The 20,022-nt window shown below is 41.0% G+C and overlaps 1 protein-coding gene across 1 annotated transcript; it reads left to right on the top strand.

Moving 5' to 3' along the window:
- Positions 1-461: 461 nt before the first annotated feature.
- CHAF1B (chromatin assembly factor 1 subunit B) lies at positions 462-19,687 on the top strand. The gene is made up of 14 exons (XM_082337672.1): positions 462-515; positions 1,366-1,496; positions 5,331-5,463; positions 6,189-6,306; positions 7,849-7,952; positions 10,240-10,336; positions 12,018-12,102; positions 13,118-13,211; positions 13,842-13,911; positions 14,015-14,106; positions 15,596-15,758; positions 16,910-17,332; positions 18,825-18,916; positions 19,425-19,687. Exons 2-14 carry the CDS (start codon positions 1,371-1,373, stop codon positions 19,544-19,546), a joined length of 1,719 nt encoding a protein of 572 aa, XP_082193798.1. The 5' UTR covers positions 462-515; positions 1,366-1,370; the 3' UTR covers positions 19,547-19,687.
- The last annotated feature ends 335 nt before the right edge of the window (positions 19,688-20,022 follow it).

The raw sequence follows: 20,022 nt of genomic DNA, 5'->3' as shown, positions 1-20,022 counted from the left end.
AGCCGCACGGCCGGTGGTTCTTTTCTCTGTCGGTAGCAGGAAGAAGGCGAGAAGCCCCATAGCCATAGGCGGGGTGGGAAGAAGGAAAAGGAGATGCCACTTTCAAAGGATGTAATTTCTTTATTATTATTTTGAACGGAAAGGTCTGCGTTTGAAAGGAAGGGGAAATTTGGGGGTCGGTTTGCCCTTTCACCAGTCTAAATGTAAAAACATCTCAAATACAGCGATGCCTTTTATTTTTCTTTTGGCGAGTGGGAGAGCTTTGGGCTTTTTTAGGTTTGGTTTAGTTTGTTGGTTTTGTGTGTGTTTGTTTTTTTAGTGGGAAGCAAGGTGGGCTGGGGCCGCGCTGCCTGCGGCAGCTGCCGGGCAGCCCCTCCGCCAGGGGGCGCTGCCGCACCGCCGGGCGGCTCCTCAGCCGGCGGCGGGCAGGCCGCGCGCAGGCGCGGGGCGAGGGCGGGCCGGGGCGGGAAAGGCGCGCCCGCGCGGGAGGCCGGCCAGGCCGCGCGGCGCCGCAGGTAGGGGCTGGGGGCGCGCCCGACCCCGCGCGCGGGGCCCCCCCGGCCGTTAGTGGCGGTTGGGGCCGCCGGCTGCCCCGCCGTGCTGCGGGGAGAGGAGCCGCAGCGGGAGCCCGGCTTTCTGTGGGCGGGAAGCCGGGGTACGAAGTGGCGGGGAGTTAGGGAGCTAGCCTCCGCCAGCGAGCGCGCTGGGTTTCGTGTGGCTGGTCCCCTCAAGGCGCCGGGCGTCGCCAGTCCCCGGCTGCGGGGCCTCCGGGGCTTGGGGGAGCGGCCCCTGCTAGCGGTGCCGCCCGGGGGGAGGGGGGCGGCTCTGCCCCGCGGCGCTGCTGCCTTCCTCCGGCCCCCGGCGGGGCCTTCGTGCCTTTCCTTTGTTTTGGCTTCTCGGCGCTTCGCTGCTGGTGCAGAGGTAGTTGTTAGCCCGAGGGCTGGCTGGATGCGCGTAGTGCCGGTCGGGCGCTGCTCGGCGAGGGCTCACCCCCGTCAGGAGCTGGGGTCGGACAGGGCCAGGGCAGCCGGGGGAGTGCGGGCACGCTCCGGGGGCTGAAAGGGAAGAGCTGCGGTGCCTGCCCTCGGGATTGTCTTGTAGCGCTGCCCTGCGCTTCTGTCACAACATTTAATTCCACCGAGAGATGTGGCTTTATTATCCTTCTCGTGCAGTGCCCAGGCAGTAACTATAGCCATAATAAACCGTAGCACTTAAAAATGTTCTTCCTTAAACCATCCTTCTGTCAGTTTCTGCAGTGAAATTGTTACGGGATCTGTCTGCAGGCCTTGCAAAATCTGTGCTAACTTTGGTTGCCTTAGTCATAAGAAACAAGAATTTATCCAGTATTTGCTCTGGTTTTTGTAGCAAATATGAAGGTCATCACTTGTGAAATAGCGTGGCATAATAAGGAGCCCGTTTATAGCTTGGACTTCCAACATGGAGCTGATGGGAAGATCAATCGACTGGCCTCAGCAGGTGTGGACACAGCCGTTCGTGTAAGTTTCAAACCTGTTTGTTTTGGGTTTGTGGCATGTGCAGTGGCTGAAATGGCTTGTTATCCAAGGTATGAGATTATTGGCTGGTATGTGACACCGGTGGTGGATGGTTTAGGGAAAGAGTGTGAGATTGTACAGCAATATCCAGAATTACTGTTCCCCTTGCATACTGTCCTTGAGTTCTACTGCTGAGTGGTGAACTGTTATTTTTAGAAAATTACCTGCATTGACTGCTGGCTGATATTCCTGAGTAGTAAGTGCTGATTTAGGGCACAGTCTTGTGGGTTAATGAGAAACAACTGGTTTTAATTTCTCTATGTTCATCAAAGCTGAATTTTACCTGCCATTTTATAAGCAGTCACTCAGTAGTATGCGATCTTTCTGCAGCCCTGTTTGCTCAGCTTCACATGCAACTCTCCTAAGTAATTTTGTGTTGGTGTTAGTAAACTTTGTTAATCATTTTTTCAGCCTTTTGAGAATCACTCATGAAAATGTTGAGTAGTACAAGCCCCAAAAGATGTGGCTGTAAGATTCAGCCTTGCAAAATCAGGCAATTGTTTACTGTCTTCCAGATTCTTAACACCCATGAGGAATGTCCCCAACATTCAGTGATCTCTTGGTTTCTCTAAAAGCCTTAGCCCTAGTTGGAAAGCCTGGGGAAACTGAGTGCACTGGGTGAGCCACGTTCTTCTTACCTGCATGTTAGTCAACTCTTTAAATAAAGTTGGTGGACAAGTGAGGCACAATTTCCTTTGCAGATAAATATATTGACTCAATTTTTTTATTTCTTTTAACAGCTTCTCTGTATGGAAGGTAGACATAGTGGTCAGAGTTTTTTGGGTCACCATTAGAGCACTTCTAAAAAACTGATATGCTTGCATCCCCTGTTTTTTGGAGCTGAGAATGAAACAGAGTAGGTTACCCATCACTGCTGGGCTGTTCATGTCGCGTTTGAGTTCCTGTAGGTCACTTTGGTATCTGGGCCTGGTGATAACCTGTAAAAAAATCGGGTTTGTTTGTTTACTAAAATACCTATTACTAACCTTTCAATTTGAGACGGTTCCTCAGCTCATCCTGCAATAAAGAAGGGCTCCAACCTGGGACCCTCCCTGTGCTCCTTAGTAATGAGCTCCAATGCAAAAAAATCATGTAGGTTTTCTGCTGTGTGTATATATATCTGTCTTATCTATTTATCTGTCTTTGCATGATAATTCTACATTTTAATTACCTTTTGGGACTGCTCGTGTTCTGTCAGGCTTCCATCATGTGATATATTTGAAGAAGAAATAAAAAATATCGTCTTAAGGTCTCATCACATGTGGAATAGGCACAGATGAAGAATAAGGTTTTTTGTATTACTGCTGCATTTTCTTCTGAATAGGGAAATGCTCTGTTTGAGCAGAGAATTTGAGTTATCGAGATCAGACTTACGATTTGGAACACCTGGACTGGATCCAGATTTGTTCTCAGGATCCTCAATGCAGTATTTTGTGAAGTATGCCAGTATTTGTTAATGTATTTATTAGCAAATTATTATGAATGGTAAGTGCTATCATATGTGCGTGACTGGAATGCCTCTTTCTTTTGGAGATGATAGATGGGATAAATGTCATTAAAAATGAGGGGTTTACTCCAGTAACTGCAGCCAAAGCTTTTCCCTTTGGCACTGGCAAATTGAATTCTTACCTGACAGTGTATGCATTTCAGGGATTTTTGGCTGTATATATAGGTTACCGAATATATATTCAAGTCAGTTTTCGGTGTTCTTTGACATAAAAGATACTGCTGCTATGTCTTCTTTCAGGGGGCTATTGCATGAGGAGGGAAAGCTGGCAAAATTACAGAGGTCTTTATTCAGGCTGCTTCATTGTTTGATATATTCCTATCAAGGCCTGGTTGTTGGAGTTTTTTGGTTTAGTTTTTTTTCTGAGCTGAATTGCATCCAAGAGCAGATTATTTGAAACACGTAATGGGATTTAGGTATCTGTGGCCTTAGTCCCACGAAATAGGGACATAACAGTGTTGCTCTTGTGGCTGAATTGGCTCACAAGTAGAGCAGTAGGAGTGGCATCACTATGCCCTGCAAAATTGAGAACAAGTGGGATCAGGAACTCCTTAAGCCAGCCTTGCTGGAAAAGCATCCAGATCATGCAACTGCCTTAATACTGTGGTTACAATCAATGGGGAACTGGAATTATTATAATTCTTGCTCAAATTATGTGTTTGAAATTGGTAAATCCATTGAACTTCAGGGTGTACTGCAAAACTCTTCAACTTGCTCAGACTTCTAAAGAGGGCTAGTGTGTTTTTTTTCTCCTATAGTAATCAGGTTTGTTTTCAGACTGTTACTGTTTGTGGTTGGCGGATTTGTTAACAAGATATTGTAATTCCATACTATTGAATCATTGTATTTATCAAATCCCCTTGAAGCTAGAGGTTGTCAATGAATGAAGAGAGAATGATGTCATGTGTTTGGTTGTTTTGGGTTTTTTTGTTGTTGTTGTTGTTTTTTTAAATATATTGTATTTAATCAGACTAAAAAAATACTGCAATATAATTACAACTTGTGGTGGGTTTACCTTGGCTGGCCACCAGGTGCCTGCCAAGCCACTCTATCACTCCCCCTCCTCAACAGGATGGGGGAGAAAATACAATGGAAAAGCTCATGGGTCGAGATAAGGACAGGGACAAGGACTAATTACTGTCATGGGCAAAACAGACTCAATTTAGGGAAATTAATTTAATTTATTGCCAAATAACAACAGAGTAGGATAGTGAGAAGTAAGAACAAAACTAAAAACACCTTCCCCCTACCACTCCCTTCTTCCCAGGCTCAACTTCACTTCTGATTTCTCTACCTCCTCCCCCTGCAGTGGCACAGGGGAATGGGGGTTGCAGTCAGTTCATCACACGTTAGCTCTGCCGCTCCTTCCTCCTCAGGGGGAGAACTCCTCACACTCTTCCCCTGCTCCAGCGTGGGGTCCCTCCCATGGGATAGAGTCTTTCATGAACTTCTCCAACATGGGTCCTTCCCACGGGCTGCAGTTCATCACGAACTGCTCCAGCATGCACGCTTTCCATAGGGTACAGTCCTTCAGGAATGGAGTGCTCCAGCGTGGGTCCCCCCCAGGGTCACTGTTCCTACCAGAAAACCTGCTCCTGCGTGGGCTCCTCTTCACAGGCCACAGCTCCTTCCAGGAGCCTGTTCCAGCACCGCTCTCCATGGGCTGCAGCTTCCTTCAGGGCACATCCACCTGCTCCGGCGTGGGGTCCTCCATGGGCTGCAGGTGGAGATCTGCTCCACTGTTAACCTCCATAGGCTGCAGGGGGACAGCCTGCCTCACCACGGTCTTCAGCACAGGCTGCAGGGGAATCTGCTCCGGCACCTGGAGCACCTCCTGCCCTCCTTCTTCACTGACCTTGGTGTCTGCAGGGCTTTCTCTCACATTTTTCTTACTCTTCTCTCACAGCTGCTGTGCAGTGGTTTTTACCCTTTCTTAAAGATGTTATCACAGAGGCACCAGCAGTGGGATGGTCTCAGAGCTGGCTGGAACTGGCTCTGTCCAACACGGGGGCAGCTCTTGATATCTTCTCACAGAAGCCACCCCTGAAGACTTCCCCCCTGCCTCAGCTACCAAAACCTTGCCACATAAACCCAGTACACAGCTGTAGCTCAAAGAGGGAAAATTTGTGGTGCCACTGCAGTGTTAGCTCTGATAGCTTCAGATAATAAGTTCAGAATGACAGCCCAAGGAGTAAATTGTGGATTGCTGAAGTGGTGCGTATATTTTACCTCTTGTTCCTGAAAACTATCTGTAATGCTTTTGTAACTAGATATGGAAAGTGGAAAAAGGACCAGATGGAAAAGCAATTGTGGAATTCTTGTCCAACCTCGCCCGCCATACCAAAGCAGTAAATGTTGTGCGCTTCTCTCCAAGTGGTGAGATCCTAGCATCTGGAGGAGATGGTGAGTAATAATGCATAATGAAGCTAATATAAAGAAGCTATCTTTATGCATCTGGTGAGTGAAGGGGTAAAAAAAAACCAAACCCGATACAACAACTTGTTCATACCCCTCTAGCACTTTAGACTCACTTATGCCCTTCGATTGTAATTAGTAAATGCATGTCATGCAGTTCCTAAGTAACAACTTCTCACTGGCTGTGTGTCTTAGAGGCTGTTTTCCAGCTACAAAGTAATTACTATCCCCATTTCCAAGATGGAGAGGTTGAATGGATTACCTAGTGTCATACTGGGAAGCTAGGAGAGAATTTGTAAATTTAGGCTTGTCTCTCCAGGGCCACATGGTTTTCTTCAGTCACAGTGAGGACAGCGTTAGATAGGTGTGTGCTCTCTGAGACAGAGCTGACTGTTATCTGTCTGAGTGGAAGATTTTTTCAAAAGTGCAGAACCATAGCCAGCTCTAATCAAAAGCAGATCGAAAGCTAAACACTTAACTCTCATACCTTGAAATCTTAATCTTTTTTAATTAGATAATAATAAAAAAATTTATTTATTAAAATCAGTAGTTCACACTGGAGGCTAAAGCAGTCTAGCACCTACTCTTCACCACCACAAAAGAACTGTTTTTCATGTGTCTTATGTGAGAAGATTGTAATGTTGAACTAAATGTAATGCGTTAACAAAACAGTGAGTGGGAAAGAAAGAAGCTTCATATGATTTCTTTTACAGATGCTGTTATTTTATTGTGGAAGCTGAATGATAGCAAAGAATCGGAACCATTAGTTTTTCAGGATGAAGATGAAGCTCAGCTCAACAAGGAGAACTGGACAGTTGTTAAAACTTTAAGGTAGCTTAATATTTTCTGAGTGTGTTTTCTGTTCAGTGTTTCTGGTTCCCCAGTGGCTTTTATCATCTGGTACAGTCTTCTATTCGGTGTATGTTGAACTTCAATGCTGTCTAAAATTTGCTTGCTTTAATATTCATCCTTTTATTGTCTTTTAACATTTTTTTAATACAGTGCCAACCTACCTCTTCTGTCAAGGCAGAAGATTTGGCATTTATGTGACATAACTGATGTGCTCTGCAATTGGTTCCCGAGATTTGCAGTCACTTAAAGCTTAGCACAGAGATATATAAAGTAAATGTGAACTTTTATTTACTGGCTTTATAGTGGAAATTTTGATAATTTTTAAAGCAAAAAGCATCAGTATATTACATGATTCATGCAATTTTGCCAGATGATAGCTGTGAGGCTCGACCAGTCCTTTTCAACTTGTTCGTTTTAATATTTGAATATCTACTGTATTATACAGCATTTGTTTCAAGTGTACAATGGTTAATAAAATATAAACACTCTGCCTGCTAGGACTACGTAAGTATTAGCCGATAGTGGCTAAGGGATCAAACCACTGCTGGCAGTTGGACTACAACAGTGTTCTGCTCTCACTCTCAGCTGAAGACTGAAAGAAATTAGTGGTTAAGGACTCTGAAATGCATTTTGGATGAGCAATGTGTATAACTCTGCCCTGCTTTCTGTGTAGTATCTGTTAAAAGTTTTGGTCTCTATCTGTCTATACTGATAAAATCGTTAAGAATTTACACATTTTTACAAAAAATAAATAACTCTGCTATCCATAATTGATACATTCCTTGCAACTGCAGAGATTTATGTGAGAACAGTTTCAAAAGTGCTAGTGGGATTGCATGAAGCACTAGCATGATCCTTTAGGAACATTAGATTTAATTTCTTAAAGCAAGCAAACAAACCAACCTAATCCCCCTTCCCTAAACTTGGTGTTGCAAATATTTATTATTTAACTTACCACACTGTATGATAAGTCTTCAAACCACAAGCAATACAAACTGTTTTTGATGGCCCTTCTAGGTGGTTCTGAATATCTTGCAATGTTTGTTCAACTGTATCTGAATCAACCTTAATTCTCTCTTTCATGTGGTTCTGCTGAGTATGCATGTTTGTTTACTGCTTTTATGAAACCTATAAATATGCAGGAAGGTTTTCCTGAATAGTGACACTTCCTAATTACTTTGGTGTAGTGTTTTCTTTTCTGTTTGTACAAATCCTAGAAACTTTCATTTGCAGAACTCTAGAAATTAATAAATGACTTCAAATGCAGTGTTTTCATTGTCTATGAAAAAAAATGTTGAAAAGGGAGGCTTCCTTTGAGTAGAAATAGGATGTGCTATTTTAAAATGTTCTACTGCCTTCTGAATATGGAAGTTTTTTTAAAAGCTGAAACTTGTATTGTTCGTTTCACTTCAATGATACTTTATTTGCCTCTGATTTTTCTTTTAACCTAAAAATGTACGTTTTTACATGTAGCTGTTAATTTTTAAATTAATAATTGGTTTCTTCTCTTCTGGCTTCTAGAGGCCACTTAGAAGATGTGTATGATATTTGTTGGACCTCAGATGGAAATTACATGGCATCTGCTTCTGTAGATAACACAGCTATAATGTGGGATGTCAATAAAGGTAAATGCTACGTTTATCACTTGTGGCTCCAGTCCTGATGGAAGTGTCTCATGGTATTTACCAAAGGAGTTGAAAGCATCTTTTTTTTTTTGTGAGAGAACCATCCACTTAATTGCTAGACTTCTGCGACTATGAGGCAGATAGCCCAGCAGGTAAAGATACCCTCAGGCCAGCAAAATTTACACATAAGTCATCTCTTCACCTTGGAGTATTCAGGAAGTAGACTTCACCCAATGTTTTTTCCCCCCAAACTCCTACGCAAGCAGCTTGTATATTGCTTACTCCACCCCACACCCCAACAAACAAAACTTGACTGGTATCAGGTACTAACTACCTAGGTAAAAAAGGGGAAGCGAGTATAGGATGCAGGCTCTGTTTTGCAAGATGGGACTTCTTTTTTAGGTTCCATTCAGCAAAACACTTCTATTCATGCTCATCCCGCCGCAGTGGGATTGCTTGTATTTTCCAAGAAAGGCCCATCTATAGAAGTTCTGGTAGGAACCAGCTAGGTTAGGTTGCTTTACGATGTCTTAATGTCTTCTTATTAGAAGTGTACTTTTACTTTTAATTTAGTGTGGAAATACTTAACTTTCTCTATAGTTACCCTTTATCTCATATTTCTAGTATTTAGTGTCTAATTAAGAAAAATTAAGTAGAATCCAGGTGAATTTTTCAGTGCACGCATGAAAATACGAATGTTCTGCTGCTGACATTTTTTGTGTTCTTGGTTTGGGTGCTTAATGTCTCTCCCATCTGAACCGTCACATATACTGCTTTCCAAAAGTCTTTAATACATAAATACATGAATGTTCAATTAAGAGTGTGTGTGTGCTCAGAGCATTAATGTAGGGGCATTGTGACCAAATGTCTCTTGCATCTTGGACTGCTTGCAACAACTGTAAAGGGACATATCTATTAGACTTATTACTAAAAAAAGCTGGATGGCCCCTTAAGCTGATATGTTACTTATCTGTAATGTCTTCCATCTCACTGCCTTCTTTTAGCATGCAATTAATGCTATGGAGGGCATTTTGTGTCTTCTAGGCAGAGAGACAGCTAGTAAGTTGGAAGTAAGAAGCCATTACTGGAAAATGTAGGCTTTGTGGTTCAAGTTGTAGGTACATTGAAGGAAAGAGTTTCAAGGATAGCTTCCAGTAATGCCCAGGTTAAAAGATTGCATTTTTAAAAAAAAACAAAACAAAAACAAAAACAAAAAAAAAAAAAACAAAAACAAAAAAAACCAACCAAACAAAAAAAACTAAAAGAAAATTAATAGTAAAAATCCATCAAGCTGTTTAGGACAAAGAGAACATCACTGGCTTAATAAGTCCTTGAGGTACAAGGTATTGGCAGCTTACAGGGTATCCTGTAGAAATACCATTACGTGTTTGCTCTGTTCTTATACTCCGGTATCTGTTCTTGGTCGCTGTCTGAGACAGAATACTGCAACAGAAGGACTTTTGGTATTATGCAGCATGGCCTCAACCCTGTTTGTGTCATCTTTTTGAAGAGCTAGTGTCTTTGAAATTTGTCAGGTTACAGTATTTCTTTGCAACAAAGCAACACTATACTAATAGAAGAAAAACCTCTGTCCCTAGTATTCAAAACGAAGTATTTAATGACATTATCTGTAACTTTACCTCATCACAATGGTTTGGATCTGAGATATTCAACTGTGGAACATCAGTGGGGTCAGGGAGCTGATGTCTTCGAGAGATCTTCACGATAGAGTCAGCTGTGCAAGAACGTGAGTTAGCACTGCTGTAGGATTGTTTCTGAAAGCTGCCCATGTGTAAGCATCAGTCAGCATGTGTGTAGTGTATGTTTCTTCATTGCCTGCTCAGCAGAGTAGGTGAGTTTGTACAGCCCTAGGTAGGAGACCTTGGCTATCTAGCCCCAGCTGAAAGCCGGAATTTCTGGCTCGGTATTCAGCCAAATTCAGTTAGCTGTTGAACAGCTAGACTTGCCTGAAAAAAATTTTCTAAATCACAAAGATTTTTAAATACTTCTGGTTTTGAAATATACTCATCTTGCTTGTTTAATGCCTAAGCCAAGCTGCTTATCTGAGTTAGTTTGTAGGGAACAAGCCTTAAATTGGTATGTCACAATTTACTGTACTTGTGAAGATTCTAGAAATAAAGCAACTACTTCCAATATTCTTATCGGGTACCATCAAGTTAACAGTTTGTGTGTTTAAAAAATTATTTTGTCTTGTTTTATTTCTGAAATGAAGAAATGTTTTGAAACACATTTGAATTTAGAATCTGGAAACTGTTTGTAATTTCAGGACAGAAGGTTTCAATATTAAATGAACACAAGAGTTATGTCCAAGGAATAACCTGGGATCCTCTAGGCCAGTACATTGCAACTCTGAGTTGTGATAGGTGAGCTGTTGGTCTAAGTGTTTTGCCTTAGTGTTCTTTCTTACTTGAGGATGAATTAAAAGCAAGTGTATGGGATAAATGTGACTTTTAATTTTATTCAGACTGTTCTGTAAGAAGGTGGATGTGAAATTAAAATGATGCCTTAGTTAATCTTTTGCCTGTGGGAAATTATTCCTGAAGTCTGAGTGTCCCCTCTAAGCAGCAAATGAGCTTACATAAACTTGTGTAGAAATTTTTCTTCAGGAAATAAGTTTTCGTGCTATTGGTCATTAGAGATACCCAATACATCTTAAGAGAGTGCTGCATTCTCTGGTTGTTAATGAGCTAATAAGTTCATCCTTGTCATTTTACAGAAAGATATAAACAAGTTAAGAAATCATTTGAAATGTTTTTCCATTGATATCTTTCTCTTGCCCTCTTGCTCCCTCCATTGCCAACAGTTTTGTAAGTGATGTCATTGGGAAAGCAAAACACACACTTCATAAACTTGGCCCTTGTCAGAACTTTGAGTTGAGCTTAAACTGTTTAGGGCATGTGTGCTGCTCTGAAGGGTTTGCAGCTGGCTAATAAATGCACGTCATCTGGCACCCGCTGCAGAGAAAATTGCTGTAATAGTGGAAAAGTAGTTTTGATTTAAGATTTGCAATAGGCTTAGAAAAATGCTAAGTTAATAGTGACTAGGTCATTATGAGCCTCTGCCTTCTGATAATCAGTTATATGAGACTTGAGTGCCTTTATTAAAATGAACAGCAGAGAAACGCAAGTAATAGAATGATGCAGAAGTTTTTCTTGGAGTGAAGTCGCAAGCGAGGGCATGAACTAATCTGAAGAGGGGAAACCTCCCACCCCCTCAGGTTTCAGAAACTTTTCTGCATGGTTAGTGAATAGCATCAGCTCAACAGGAGTCTAACAGGAGCCAGGCCAGTTGCCAGGAATGGGCACTCACCAGCCCAGGGTGGGGAGACCTCTTCCCCCTTTTGGCTTAGTTGTGTGACATCCAGAGCTGGTAGCTCCACAACTGTCTCAAGCTTTCTGCCACAGCCTTGCCTTCTATTTTCTCTTCCTAGCTCTGTCCAGGCCTCTTTGTGGAGCTGTTTCAGCACATTAAATCAGCAGAAAGCTGTCTAGTTTTTGTGTTACACTGGTTTTCTGCCAGCCTAACAAACCAACATAACTCGGTGAGGGTCAGAGCTGGCAGAAAGGAGGGGGCGGTGGGACGAGCAGTTGGCTTTGCTTAGGCTACCTGCTGTTTTAGTGAGATGAAGTCAGGGGAGTTCCAATGTTCTGTACGGAGACATACTCCAGTTTTCATTTATTCCAAAGGAAACTGAAGCATAGAGATGTAGCTAAGTGTCTTTGAGGTGAGTTCCCACTCTGCAGGAACATAATGGCTACTGCAGCACAGGCAGGAATGGCATGGCCCTTCACTGTCCACTAATTCCCTCATTTCTTCACGAATGCATGTGCTGGTACTTCACAAACCTTATTGAGTCAAATAATTGTCAGTGATTCATTGGTTATTTAGCCATCAAAACATGTCCACCCAGTGGTGTCTCATGAACAGAGTTACAATTAGTGTGTGATTGTCATTTATATTTGGTAGTCCTGACTGAGAAGTGAGGTGCTGTAATGCTGGGTGAAAGGAAGCTGTTCGTAGCTAACTGTGCTTTCTGCTATGTAGGGTCCTGCGGGTATACAACACACAAACCAAGCGTGTAGCATTCAATGTTACCAAGATGCCATCTGGATCAGGAGCTGAAGGAGAGGTACATTGTTTTGCTACTAATGGTACTGGAGAATGCACTGGGTGCTATTTTATACGAGTTCTTCCAGTCTATGAAACCAAAGGGGCAAATATTTTTCCATTCAAGTAATCCATATATCAGATACTTTTGTCTCTATCTCACTTTTGCATTTCATAAATAGAGACCGCTTCAGGTTTCCTTGAACATTACAGAAATTACTAAGAAAGAACACTTGCAAGTTCAGCTGATTGAAGTAGTAACACAATGTCTTTGTTTGTAAATGTGAAAAATAGTGTGGAAAAAAATACTGTGCATAGTGACTTCTTAATAGGAAAAACTTCAAACATGTCTGTCAGTAGCTGTAAATTTATTAATAGATAATACATAGCAATAATATTTTAAAGTCAGCAGCCTGAAATTTTCAGGAAGGTAGTCTGCTTTTCAGAAAAAACATGAATTAGTGAAAATTTAGGAAATTCTCTCTAACCCTAAGAGGGAAAACAAAGAGCTTTTTTTCCCCCCAAACAGTTCTAAGTGATAGTAAAATAACACCTCTGAGCTGGCTATAACCTTTTTAATTCCTTCTCTTCCTTTTCTTTTTTTGTGAAAACATTTGTAACAGTTTTATAGAGACTAAAGAACAGGCCTGAGAGGGGGTGTTTTGCCATTATAGAAGTTCTCTTTAAACCTCTAATACTAGAGTTAAAATTAAATGCCTAAGGAACAGGCTTTATGTTGACTGTTAAATAATGTTGTTCTCCAGGTTATTACTATTTTTTTAATTACTGGTCTAACGTGACTGCTTTTGGAGTGTTTTGATTAGTAGCTGAAGAGGGATCAAGGACTATTTTTCTTAGCTGTGAAGAATTTATAGCACAGCAGAAAGTGAGTTTGAAAGAGCCATGGTTTTTGAAACATTTATCTTTTATTTAAAAAGTTCCATCAGGTTGGATTGTACAACTGGATGGTTTTTCTTACTTGAATTCCAGCTGACATGTTCATGGCACTTTACACAATCATATTTTCAATGTTACAGGCTAGGAGCTATCGGATGTTTCATGATGACAGCATGAAGTCATTTTTCCGCAGGCTCAGTTTTACTCCTGATGGCTCCTATTTACTCACTCCAGGTATGTGAGAACGTGTGCTATAACTTACATGTTATCTATTATGCTCTAGTTTGAGTGTGCATCAGGATTGCTTTCAAACTGCTAGGGGATGCTTGTTTATCTTAATTATGCCATTCCTCATTCTTCCTATTGAAAAAAATAGAGACTCCACAGTACTCATCTATTAGCAGTCCAGAACATCAACTTTATCCTGTGATAAAAATTGTATTTGTGGCATTTTCCTTAACAGAAACATGTGAATTGCAACAATACAGCTCTGTTAAAATAGAAATGAAGAATAATGAGTGGTTTCTTTTGACTGGTCTCTCTTTGTTTGTGGCCTTTCTTAAGAACGTTGTGCAATCATAGTAAAAATAACATTGCAAGGAGGGGATCAGTTTGCCCATATAAGCACTGCTTTTATAGATGTCTGGCAACATCAAAAAGAAGCTTTGAGGGGGAAGTATACAAGGGAAACAAAACCAGCACTAAATAAATATTTGGGATGCCTTTTTAAGTTGTGTTCAGGTTGCACAGCTCTTGCCCAACAGACAAGCCTAATTCCTGAGAAGTAGAATGTTTATGGACATAAAGTGTGTACTTAGTACCTTTTTGAGTTGATGAGTAATGTTTTAACCTTTATTTTTGCAGCTGGATGTGTTGAATCAGGAGAAAATGTAACAAACACCACGTATGTTTTCTCCAGAAACAATCTTAAAAGGTAGAGTTTAAGAAGATCAAAACATCTTTTTTTTTTTTTTTTTTTTTTTTTATTAAAAATAAAAAGAAATGCTGTTTTCTGAAATACTGAATCTTTATAAAAGGCCTGTGGGTCACCTGCCATGTCCTGGAAAGGCAACTCTTGCTGTTCGCTGCTGCCCGGTCTACTTTGAGTTGAGACACGCATTTAATAAAGGTACTGTAAATCCTTCTGGGAATATGATTTTACAGCAAATATGTGAAAAGGCCAGTGTGGCTCTTTACTTTTTTTTTTTGTGCCCTAGCCTTTTAACATTCTGTAATGATAGTGTTGTACCACATCTTAGAAGCTGTTTCCTGATTCTGAGACCCTGAATTCACCTTAAGTACCTTGTGAGTAGCTTTTGATATAGTCGCTAAATGTTCTTACTTGGCCTCTTAGACTACAGAAACACTGTTTAATATTTTTCTTCAACTTTCAACCATTTTGTGTGAGTAAAAGTAAATAACTTGGCTTAGCACTAAAGGAGCGACCCAGTGAAATATTTTCTATTAGTCTCAACTACCCACATCACAGAAGCACCAGAGAGTTGGTGTAGTTTGCAACAACCATTTGCTCTTTATTCAAGGAAGCCAAACCTGAAGCAGTGCTGGTGTTACTGGCCAGAACAGGAGTTCTGAGGTGGGGAAAGGATTATATGAAGTTGCATGAGAACCTACCTGGAGATTGAAATCCAGCCTTACTGTGAGCCCAGTGGGTCCAGGAGTGTTTATATTTTAACAAGACCAGTCTTACTCTGGTGAAAACGCAGAGCTTTGCTCCTTTCTTTAGAGGGTCAATTTGTAGTATTCCTTACAGGATTTGGAGATCACCTGTTGTTGTGTTCTGTATTTTCATCATAATCTTTAGATCCATCGTAATGGTGTGTTGCAAAGTAAGGAGATGAGTATCTGCTGTTGGTCTCTGTAGCTCCTCTAAACGGACTGTTTAGTTTCTGCAACATACACCCATAAAAGTGAAAATCTGTGGTGGTCTAGAAATCTGTAGATATGAGTACCTTATATTATGTTAATGGCCTGTCTGTTTCAGCGCATGATTTCCGTAATCATTGTAGAGCTAAATGGGAGCTCTGTATACTAGGAATTTCTGAAAGCAGCTAGCTAGCACTCAACTTCTAGTGGAAGCTGGAATAATCTGCCCTTACAAAGAACTAACGTTGCAATGATAAGACTAGCTAGGAGCTGAACCCGAGATAACACAAACAGAGCTAAATCCATTGTTTTGACTGAGTCATACAGAATATAGTGTGGTGGTATAAATGTGTCATGACCTTGATTTGCACTATATCCTAAGGTGTGTTTGTTTGGACTTCTATGCTAAAGTGCATATAAATGTGCTGAAAAATTTCAGCTGGAAAATATATGCCAAACTTTACAAAACAAAATAATAGCAATCCTGATGGACCAAACTTCTGCCAATTTCTCTGTCTTAAGCTAAGACAATAGAGGGCAAACTTCAGGCAACAGAAATGTTAGTGCTTGACATTAAACTTCACATTTTATGGAACTGCTGTCTTCTCAGCCATTATCTTGATCCTGATTAATAATGAAATCTTTATTTAGATTCATGACTAAGCTAGTGCAGTTACTACCTTGCAATGAATACAAGAGAGAATTCTCAATATATTCATTTCTTTGTATTCTAGATGAAATCAGTCAGAAATCAACTCCTGCTCTATTTAATCTGCCCTATCGATTGGTGTTTGCTGTTGCTTCAGAAGATTCTGTGCTTTTTTATGATACTGAGCAGTCCTTCCCCTTTGGTTATGTTTCTAACATACATTATCACACCCTGAGTGACATTTCATGGTAGGTAATTGTTATATTGTTAAGATTTGTTGTGATGGAAACGTTCTTTTTACATGTTGAAGTTCTGCATGTCTTCTGTCTTGCTTTATTTTTATGTTTTGTTTATGACACACATGTGGTCGCTGTCATCGCAGTGTCTGAACAGCAAGCCACCTCTTTTTTTCCCTGTAAACTGGAGAATTATGGTTCTTTTATCGATTGGGAAACAAGGTGCAAGCACCCTGAGGACAAGCAGATGAAAGTTTTTATGAAAGCTAATGTACTTGGTGCCCATGAAAAGTACTTAATGTAGAGGCAGTGTAACTACTAATAAGGAAGTTATTCGGAGGTTTTGAAAGTCATCTCTCTGAGTTCAGGTGTTGTATCCTAGCTAAATTCTGCTTTATCTGCACAATTCTGCTTAGTGATTCTTTATGTATGGGATGAAGTAATTTATCTGACTTGATGTAGGGAGTCAGAACTGGAGCTGCAACTTGAACCCAAGTCTTGAAATCAGGATACACCCCTCTGCCGGACAAGGCTTCTCTCGTGCCTTTCTAGCCAGTATACCTAAGCTGAGGACCGCATGGAGGCCTCTTTTTCAGAAGTTACAGTTGATGCTCAGACACTGTGAAAACCATTGTGTGCCAGGAGGAGGGGAGTGGAACAGAGTAGAAAATCAAGTGGTTTTAATCAGTAATAGGCATTACTTGGTGAAATGAGCACAGAGGGCCCGTTCAGGTGAGCACCACGGTGATTCTGAACATTGCCTCTACTTAGCACAAGGAGCACAGCCAAAGAGCTTGAACTGCTCTGCTGATCTGAATGAGGAGAGTTCAGCAATGTTTCAGGAACTGGCTGAAGATTTGGGTACCTGCAATTGAACCATACTTTGTGCACTCAAGTGCATGCAGGTCTTGGCAGCAGCATATTGCAGGTGATCACAGACAACACCAGAGAGATTAAATCAGATGCGAAGGCCAGAATTGAAAATCTTGCGTTCATTTGGATTGGATGTCTTTCACTTGACTGCAGTTTTATTTAAACATATACATGTACTTGGGGAAGGGAGGAGGAAAAAACAGGTACAGCATGTGTTATAGATGGGGGGTGCGGGTTGAAGAAAAGTTCTGACCTTCCCTCTTAATGGAAAAAAAAAAAATCACAAATAGGTCAAGCGATGGAGCCTTTCTTGCTATTTCTTCCACGGATGGATACTGTTCATTTGTTACCTTTGAGAAGGATGAATTGGGAATACCATTGAAGGAGAAGCCACAGATAAATGTCAGGACTTCTGGTGCAACAGAGAAGAAAGTGAAGAAGAGCCAGTCGCACAAAGTCATTTCCCCAGGCTCTAGGCTGACAGAGGGGACTCCTCACAGCAGGGCTACCGATCCCAGCACTCCCACACTCCAACCTAGAACACCCACAGCTGCCAGTAAGGACTTTCCTTCCACACCTGTTGGCATAAAAAATGTTCCAGTCTCATCCTCAGACGAGAGGAAAATCAGCCAGCCAGCTAGCCAGAGCACTAAAGTAAACCAGCCCAGGAGGATTACTCTCAACACTTTACAAGCATGGAGCAAGACGCCAAGGTGAGATTTATATTGCCATTTCCAGTCATAAACACGAAGGCCAAGACAAGCTGTGCTTGTGCTACATTTAAAGGGTTGAGGTTCAGACATAAATTTCCAGCCCTGTGTCTTGGTGGTAGCTGTCTTGACATGGAACTTTTTGTTCCAGTTGTACTGCAACTGAAAGGTCAAAATGTCTCCTGAATCCTAAATGTACAGCTTTTATATTTGTCTGAAACGTGAGGCAGTAGCAAAGTTAACCTGACCGTTACGCCGTGTCCAATGGCAGCAACAGGTGTCTGTCTTCAGGTCCCATTTTCTGTACAAAGATGGTACCTGAAGCTTTCAGCTGGCAAGAGCTATTTAAAGACTCTTCTGACAAGGAATATTTCAAGTAGTAAAGAGTCTAGACAGGCCCTCAGTGTGCACAGTCATGGGTGTGGGACTTAATGCATTGATTGAGGTTATTTTCTAAGGTGAAGATCTAGGTTTTTAGAAATTGCCTGTAATCCATGTATTGATTGTCAAACAGCCTGCAATATAAGATCCTGAGCTGGTGTGCAACAGTAAGGAGACAGCCATGCAATTAGAGATCTAGACCTTGTCAGCAAAACAAGGCTATTTTATAGTTAAAGGAGATTATTATAACTTCTCATAGGAATGTTTTCATTAGTAGGTGGCTAGGGAGGAAGTGGTGAACGAGAAAGCGGATAGTGGATTTCATCAACAACTGCAAAGAAAAATCTTGGAGATGATGGCTTTCTACATACACACCAGTGTTCATCTGTACTGGAACTAACAAGTCAAAGGGTTGTAGGTAGTTGAAAGTGACTTTTGCCTGGAGGGTGAGGTGACTGATGGAGCTAATTAATCTTTTTATTTTTGAGAGAGAGAAATTATATTTAATCATATCAACTGATTATGCCATGAGTGTCATCTTGTAGTAGCATGCATGGTGCTACTTGTAAGACTGGGTTTTTTTATGGTTCAATCCTTTCCTGCTTTTGTGCTTAATTTTTAAATGCCATCCAGAAGAGATTTAGCAGAAGAAAATAGATTTACAGTAATTGTTAGTTGACCTCAGTGGGCAAAAGAATTCCCTAGAGTTTTATGAATCTAAAGTGTTAACACGGACAGGGCTAGGGAATAGTAAGCTCTTCCAGTGGAACCGGAAGCCTTACCAGGTACCAAGAAACAGAATAAAATCCTTGCCTTTGCAGCCAGTCTTAATCTTAAAATATTTGACCAAGATACTGTGCTCTGAAGGCGAATATCAAGCATTGTGCCACATATAAGATATGCAAAAATACTTTCTAGTGGAAAAGATCACTAGTGGTATTTGAAGTACTTCTAAAAAGCTCTGTTCAATACATTACAAGAAGAAAAAATGCATAGTAAAATATTTCTAAGCTACTTTTAAATTTAACTGATTCTATCTGAAATAAATCTTTAAATAAAGTATTTGTGGAAATGATGGCTTTAAAGCAATTGAACTGTTTCTGCTCTTTTAAAGGAGAGTAAACTTGATTCCACTGAAGCCAGATACGCCAACCTCTGCATGTACAGATACAGTCCCTATACCTCCTACCTCAGAACAAGAACATGGTAAGCTTTTGTGGCCATTAATATCCAGCAAAGTCTTTTGCCAGTCAGTTTTTTCCATGATAGACTTCTGTTATAAGCTATAAGCTTGTAACACAAGCACGATCAAGCACAAACCTAAACCTAGTTGCACATTCTAAAGCTTCTTCATTGTCTTGGTGTGTTTGAAAGGTGCTTTTGACAAAATGAAATGTGTTCTCGCTGCAGTCGCTCTTGGGCAGCTGCTTATGTGACAATATGTCACTACAGTTTTTACAGTAATGGGCACAGTAGCTGACAGTGAAACCAAGAAGAGTAAATTCACTTGGATGTAATGTCTTTCAGGTCCTACAGGTGAGTTTTAAAGACCCTTGTACTTTCAGCACCTCATTGTTTCAGATGCTGGACACTCAAACTAGGGTTGGGTTGGGTTTTTTGTGAGTGCTGAATTGCTTGTGAATTCAGCAAACTAATTTACTTTCTTAATCTGGATTTACTTAGCTTAAATCATTTTCCTATCTGCCTGTTTCAGAGAGGCCATTACCATCTGATGACAGTCTTCAAAATCCCCCAGCATCGAAACGTCCTAGAACTGAGGAAATGTCTCTTTCTACATCTGCTGAAGATCAAATCAGCTGCAATGCAAACAAATAAAGGCTAAGCTTTTAGTAGCCTCTTCACAGTCTGAAGGCGATGCAGCCATATCTGAGAGTGCATTTCTTTTTGCATACGTTAAAGCCTCAATCCATGATTCAAGTACCATATGCATATTTAACGTAGTGCTGTGAAGAAAGAAGCTGGCAGTAGAAGACATAGGTTTCAGGAATGTAGCTTTGCAGAAGAGGAAATAGTTGGGAAGTGAATTCTAAGTGCATTTCTACTTCTTGAAGACAGCATTCTTCCAGAAATGCCACAACGTAAGGAAATCAGGGTATTGAAAAGCCATACAGTAACCTAAGAGTCTCCATCAAAGTCCCTAAGTTGATGTTTATAAAGTATTAAGTCTTCCAGCAACTTGTCTGGCAAAAGAATAGAATTTCTAAGGACTTAATCATAATGATTTGATGTGGTTTAAGACCAAAAAAAAAAAAAAAAACCCACCACCAGTTTCATTCAAGCATCTTGGCTTA

Source organism: Platalea leucorodia (genome assembly GCF_965183815.1).
Source record: "Platalea leucorodia genome assembly, chromosome: 2".
Lineage (NCBI taxonomy): Eukaryota > Metazoa > Chordata > Aves > Pelecaniformes > Threskiornithidae > Platalea > Platalea leucorodia.
Note: the sequence above shows the minus strand (reverse complement) of the source record. Positions and strands in the feature narration are given on the sequence as shown.